Source organism: Galeopterus variegatus, unplaced genomic scaffold (genome assembly GCF_000696425.1).
Source record: "Galeopterus variegatus unplaced genomic scaffold, G_variegatus-3.0.2 Scaffold6518, whole genome shotgun sequence".
In the NCBI taxonomy this organism is placed as follows: domain Eukaryota; kingdom Metazoa; phylum Chordata; class Mammalia; order Dermoptera; family Cynocephalidae; genus Galeopterus; species Galeopterus variegatus.
Window position 1 is genome coordinate 115,341 of NW_007732629.1, and position 6,931 is coordinate 122,271.

Below are 6,931 nucleotides of genomic sequence, written 5' to 3' on the forward strand. Positions count from 1 at the left end.
CTTCGTCATGAGTGATTGTTGAAGTTGATTTTAATGCTTACAGAGACCCAATGAAGTCTTACTGTGACTATTTGCCTTATTTTACAGATCAGGGAACAGGCACTGAGACCTTAAAAGCAACTCTGCAAAGTGACACAGCTAGTGAGGGGCACAAGGTGGCCATGGAACCCATGCATCCTGGCCACTGAGCTCATACACCTACCCTCTACTACCTCTGAGTAATTCCTGGCTTATTTATTTTGGGGTCAGTTAGACCAGTGGTTCCCAAACTTTACTATGCAAATGAATCACCAGCTCTTTTATTAGTGGGACATGTTATAGATATTCTAAAATGCATTATGGATGGTGTTCCTAGTCAGGGGTGGTGTTCAGCTGCAAGTAATAGAAATTTCAATTAAAACAGTGGCTTAAATAAATTAAGGCTTTATTTATCCACATGTCACAGGTCTGGGGTTAGGGAGTCCAGGGCTAGTATTGTGGCTCAGTGAAGCACAAAGGACCCAGTTTTCTTTTGCTTTGCTTCCCCAGCATTTTCAATGTGTGGTTATCATCCTCATGGTCACAAAATAACTTCTGCCCTTCCAGACATTGAATCCATGTGCCAGACAGGAAGGCCAGGAGAGGAATCAAGGGGGAAGCACAAGGGCACCATCTAAAACAACTTTTTAATGAAATAAAATAGGTATGTGGAAACATGCCATATCAAAAGCTCAGTGAAGGGCCAGTCCCATGGCTCACTTGGGAGAGTGCGGTGCTGATAGTGCTGAAGCCGTGGGTTCAGATCCTATATAGGGATGGCCAGTTCTAGTGCAGACCACACCGAGCCGAGGGTTGCGATCCCCTTACTGGTCAAAAAAAAAAAAAAAGCTCAGTGAATTTTCACAAATGGAGTATATTCCAAATAACCAGAAAACAGATTGCAAATCACGATGAGTCCCAAGAAGCTTCTTTTGTGGAACATTGTCTTTGTAAGTCATTCTCTCTCTTATTTTTTTTTTTTAACTTAAATTAGGAATGTACCTGTTTTCCTAGAAGCTCCATCTAACATATTTCAGGTTACTTTTCTTTGGGCAAATTTGTGGTACATTGTACGTAGGCAGAAAAATGACCTTCCAAATATGACCATGTCCTAATATCTGGAACCTGTGAATATGTTAGATTATATTGAAAAAGGGAATTAAATTAGTAGGAGGAATTAAGATGCAAATCATCTGACCTTTATAGAGATTATCCTGGATTATCTGGGTGAATCCAACAAGGGTCCTTAGATGGGGAAAAGGGAGGCAGAAAAGTCAATGTCAGCAACATGTGATGAGAGGAAGATTCAACCAGCCATTATGGAGGAAGGGGCCAGGAGCCAAGGAATGTGGGTAGCCTATATAAGGTGAAAGAGGTAAGAAAAGGGATTATTCTTTGGATCTTCTAGAAAGGAACACAACCCTGCAAACACCTTGATTTTATCCAAGTGAAATCCATTTCAAGACTTCTGACCTCCAGAACTGTAAGATGATGCCTCTGTGTTCTTTAAAGTCACTAAGTATGTTGTATTTTGTTATGGTAGCAATAGGAATCTAAGACACATGGCAGCCCCTTTATTGATGTTTTAAGCTGGGTATATCACCACCCCAAGCAAATTCATGTTCTGCTCTCAAGGAAAAAGCTGTGGATGAACATTAGAAAGAAACCTAGCTATGTTTTCCACAGGAATACTTAGGAAAGACAATTTTAAAAAAAGAGTAGAAAATATTTTGGCCTCCTCTTTATTAAAATGTATAATATATTTGTAATTATCAAAACATAGTGAATTTGGCTTAAGTCTAAATAGATATATAAATGCAGCTGAATAATAAAAATAAAATCCAGTAAAATGAGAAGCTATTATATATTATAGAAGTAACATTGAGATTGATGAGAAAAGAAAGGATTTAGAAAGAAATGGTGCTTGGATAATTAGTTATTAATTGCAAGCAAAGCAAGTTAAACTCCTATATTAACACCAATCACCATAATACAATGAGGTTGGAGGAAAGATCTCAAATAGCAGTAGACTTCTAGAAGAAATTATAGTCATCTCTTGGTATCTATGGGCGACTGGCTCCAGGACCCCTGTGCATACACCCAAATCCCCAGATGCTGAAGTCCTTTAAATAAAATGGTAAGTATTTGCGTATAACTTATGCACATCCTCACGTATACTTTAAATCATCTCTATATTACTTACAATACCAATACAATGTAACTGCTATGTACATAGTTGTTGTTTTCCATCATTTTTTATTGTTGTCCAGTTATTTTCTTACTTTCATTTTTTTTTTTATATTTTGGTCTGCAGTTGCTTGAATCTGTGCATGTGGAACCACAGATATGGAGAGCAGAGTGTATAGATTATCCTCTGATTGTAAACCAAGTTGTAAGAAAAAGAAAAAAATAGAACCGAGAACATAATTAATGAATTCAAACATGTTAAATACCTGTGGGCCAAGCAATAAAGAAAAAACAAATGGAAAACTAGGGAAATATTTAGAACATATTAGGCATTACAAAGCATAGCAATGAGGACATAGAATAAATTCTCTTAAACCACTTAGAATAAAAAATACCTAAGATAATAAATGATCAAAGCATTAAACCAAAAATTTAGATAGAATAAAGATAAGGAAATCAGTAGAATATATATATATATATATGTCAAATCATCACATTGTACATGTGGAAATGCATAATTTTTGTCAATTATACCTCAATAAATCTGGAGAAAAGAGTAAATACAAAAACATGAAATGTGCTCATCTTCACTAACAATCAAAGGTAGTCAAACTAAAATATTAAGGGAAACAATAAATCTTTCTTTAGGGTTTGATTTATTTCCAAGGCTGCAGACTCCAGAGACAGAACATTTCTTGGTTGAGGAACAGAAATCCAGAAGTTGGAATTTTTGTCAGAGGATTCCTGTTTTCTTTGAAGTTTAACTGTTATTATTACAAGGTTTGACTTGGGTAACATAATATCCTGCCTAAGAGAGTGGCTCGTTTTATACAGCCCTGGGTTTGAGTCTTGCTACAACATCTGGAACCTTGAGCTAGTTACCTAAGTTACTGTAAGCTCTAACTTCCTTATCTGTAAAAACAGGAAAATGATACTAATCACATAAAAGAGTTATTGGAGAAATTAAATGAGATAATGTACGTAAAATACTTAAACAATGTCATATACAGAGTGTTGCTATTATTTTTATTATTTTTTTTTTTTTTTTTGTCTTTTTCCGTGTCCAAGAGTGTTGCTATTATTTTTATTTTTATTTTTTTCCTTTTTGTCTTTTTTCATGACCGGCAACGGATTGCAACCCTCAGTGTCGCACCCGTACCGGACCGGGACTGGCAACGGGATCGGAACCCTTGGCTGCAGCGCCGCCGCGCTCCCAAGTGGTGCACTGTAGCAGTGCGCCACCGGGCTGGCCCCAGAGTGTTGTTATTAAGATCAAATATCAATAACTTGGATGACTTTAGAGAAAGTTATGTTAAGTGAAATAAATGAGGTACAGAAAGAGAAATATCTCATGTCCTCACTCAGAAGTGGGAGCTAAAATAAATAAAGACAAGAAAGAAAGAAAGAATCACTATAACACATTGAACTTTCAAAAAAGAAAAAGAACAGAACCGTGGTTATTAGAGGTGGGGGAGGGAGAGGGGTTTAGTGAGAAATTAGTTAAGGGTCACAAAAACTGATTATGTTTTGTAAACAGGAGTACATTAATTATCCTGATTTGATCAGTACACATTGTACACATGTACTTATATTCAATTCCGTCCCGCCAAAATATATATAATCAATTATGTTTCAATAAAAAAGTGTCAAAAAAATCCATAACTTTGAATTTCTTTTCTAGCTCAAAAACTTTCTAAAGTTAATAAATTTCCTTTTTCTGATCCAGAGTCTATTTTGTATTTAGCCATCTACCCGTATCTTTTTCACTCCATTCGACAAATATTCACTGAGCACAAACTCCTTGCCAAGAACTGTGTTAGGAATTGCAGTTGCAAAGATGTAGTTTTGAAATTCAAAAAATTCATGTGGTGCATAAGTAGAAAAATTCAGTGAAAGGAAACCAATTCGGATAAAAATGGGGGAAATCTTTGAGTTTGTTGACATAACCTCAGAAAATGTCTCTGTAAATGAGTTTCCAGGGTGACATTTCCAACATAGGTACACATCTCATCACTACTGACGATATATACTAACATGTAAGATTTGATTTACTTACAAAAGAACCCTAAATCATTACTGAAGATAACAGAGAAAATGCCAGGTCAGATCCATACAAAGTTAAACTTAACTAGTTGGAAAGTGGAAAATGTGACCCAATATACAACTTTATGAACTGTAGCTAAGGCAGAAGAGACCACACAGGAAAATTCAAGGAAAGAATTGCTTCACAGATGTAGCCAAAATATTGGATGGAGGCGGCCAGGCTTTCTTCAAAATATTGGATGTAGGCGACCAGCCTTTCTGGTCCTCAGTATTGTGCATAATGTTATTCACGAGAGTCCTGCAATGACCCTTCATTAAGAGCCTTGCTGAGGAGTCTCCTCAGAGCCCCTTTCATGTCCCTGTTCCTCAGACTGTAGATGAAGGGGTTCAGCATGGGGGTGACCACGTTGTACATTGCCGAGGACATCACACTTGCACTAGAGGACAGTGTGGCTGCAGAACTGAGGTAGACCCCAAGACTTGTGCCATAGAACAAGGAGACCACCAAGAGGTGAGACCCACAGGTGGAGAAGGCTTTGCACTTGCCACTGGCTGATGCAATCCTCAGGATGGAGAGCAAAATCTGAGAGTAAGAGAAGAGGATCCCAGACAGAGGGAAAACACCTACAATGATGGTCAAAAAATACACTACTATGTTATTGATGAGGGTGTCAGAACAGGCGAGCTTCAAGACTTTGGGAAAATCACAAAAAAAGTGGGGGATTTCCATGTTTGTGCAGAAGGATAGCCTCAAAGCAGTTAAGGTCTCAAGTAGGGAGACTAAGACACTCATGATCCCGGACCCCAGAATCAAATGTGCACAGAGCTGGGGGTTCATGATGACCATGTAGTGCAGAGGGTGACAGATGGCCACAAAGCGGTCATATGCCATCACTGTCAGGAGAAAACTGTCCAGGCATCCAAATAGAATGAAAAAAAATATCTGGCTGAGGCAGCCTGCAAAGCTGATAGCTTTACTCTGTGTCTGTATATTTGCCAGCATCTTTGGGACAGTGGTGGAGGTGAAACAGATGTCAGCAAAGGACAAGTTGGAAAGGAAGAAATACATGGGCATGTGCAGGTGGGAGTCTGAGATGATGGCCAGGATGATGAGCAGGTTCCCAAGCATAGTGATCAGGTACACAAACAGGAATATCCCAAAGAGGAAAGGTTGCAGTTCTGGTTCCTCTGAAAATCCCAGAAGAAGAAAATCTGAAATTTCTGTATAATTTTCTGGTTCCATGCGGTGTAGGTGACTGCAAGAGAAAGGAAAGATAGATAGATAGATAGATAGATAGATAGATAGATAGATAGATAGAACATGATATAAGCATATATTACTTCTAGTTACCTGTGAAAAGTATGACCATTTATATTCTATTTTAAAGACACAGGTTTCCTACATTTTATACATGAATCTGGTCTCCTTTAGAGGATTCTAGCCCTATGTGTCATTAGGAATTCCTGTCTGATGTTTAGCTTTTCCTCAAAAGGTTATGTATTCAAGTGTTTTAATAAAAAATTCTTTCAGACATTTGAGAAATATAAATTGAATATTGTCCATGTTCCAGGCACTGTCTAAACAGTGAACAAACAGTAGAATAACAAAAGTCCCCACAGCAAATGTAGTAGAAGAATACAAGCCAATAAAAATCATCATGTGCTGTGTCAGATGGTCATAATGCTGTGAAGTAAAGAAAGACTCTGCCAAAAACCTCCTAGACGTGAAAAATAAATTCAGCCAACTGCAGGATACAAAATCTTCATACCAAAATCAGTTGCATTGCTATACACCAACACAAACTATTGTAAAAAAGAAATAAAAAAGCAATCCCATTTGCAATAGCAACAACAATAAAAATACATGGAAATAAATTTACCCCAAGTGGTGAAAGACTATAAAACATTGATAAAAAAAATTACAAAAGACATGCACAAAAAGGAAAGGCATTCTATGTTCATTGAAAGGAAGAATCAATCAATAGGTCAAAATGATCATACTACCCAAAATAATTTATAGATTCAGTACAATCCCATCAAAGTACGATTGACATACTTCACAGAAATAGAAATAACAATCCTAAAGTTTATATGGAACAGCAAATGACCTCAAATAGCCAAAGCAATCCTGAGCAAAAAGAATAAAGCAGGAGACATTACACTATTTGACTTCAAAATATTACTTCAAAGCTATAGTAACCCAAACAGCATGGCACTGGTATAAAAACAGACACATGGATCAATGGAATAGATTAGTGAACTCAAAAATAAGTCCAAATATTTACATGCAACTGCTCTGACAAAGGCACCAAAAATGTACATTGGGGAAAGGACTGCCTCTTCAATAAATGGTGCTGGAAAACTGGACATCCACATGTAAAAGAATGAAGCTAGACCACTATCTCTCACCATATGCAAAATCAACTCAAAATGGACTAAAGACTTAAATGTAAGACCTGAAACTATAAAACTTCTAGAAGAAAGCACACAGGAAATGTTCCAAGATGTAGGCCTAGGCAAAGATTTTATGAATAAGACCCAAGATAGAAATTGAACTCAAATATGCAATACTCTTGAGAGCTCTCAAGTGATAAAAAGCTCAAGTTTTATGACTCTTCACTACAGTGTATACAATATTCATGCATATTTAAGGTGATTCTTGAATTTTTTTTGAGGGCTCTAG

General features: G+C 37.1%; 1 protein-coding gene across 1 annotated transcript; it reads right to left on the reverse strand.

Moving 5' to 3' along the window:
* Positions 1 to 4,531: 4,531 nt before the first annotated feature.
* On the reverse strand, positions 4,532 to 5,491 carry LOC103606358 (olfactory receptor 7C2-like). The gene has a single exon (XM_008590968.1). The coding sequence runs from the start codon at positions 5,489 to 5,491 to the stop codon at positions 4,532 to 4,534; it is 960 nt and encodes a 319-aa protein (XP_008589190.1).
* Positions 5,492 to 6,931: the final 1,440 nt, after the last annotated feature.

Excerpts from the sequence above, each read along its gene's own strand:
- LOC103606358 (XM_008590968.1), bottom strand. The coding sequence starts at position 5,491 with ATGGAACCAGAAAATTATACAGAAATTTCAGATTTTCTTCTTCTGGGA.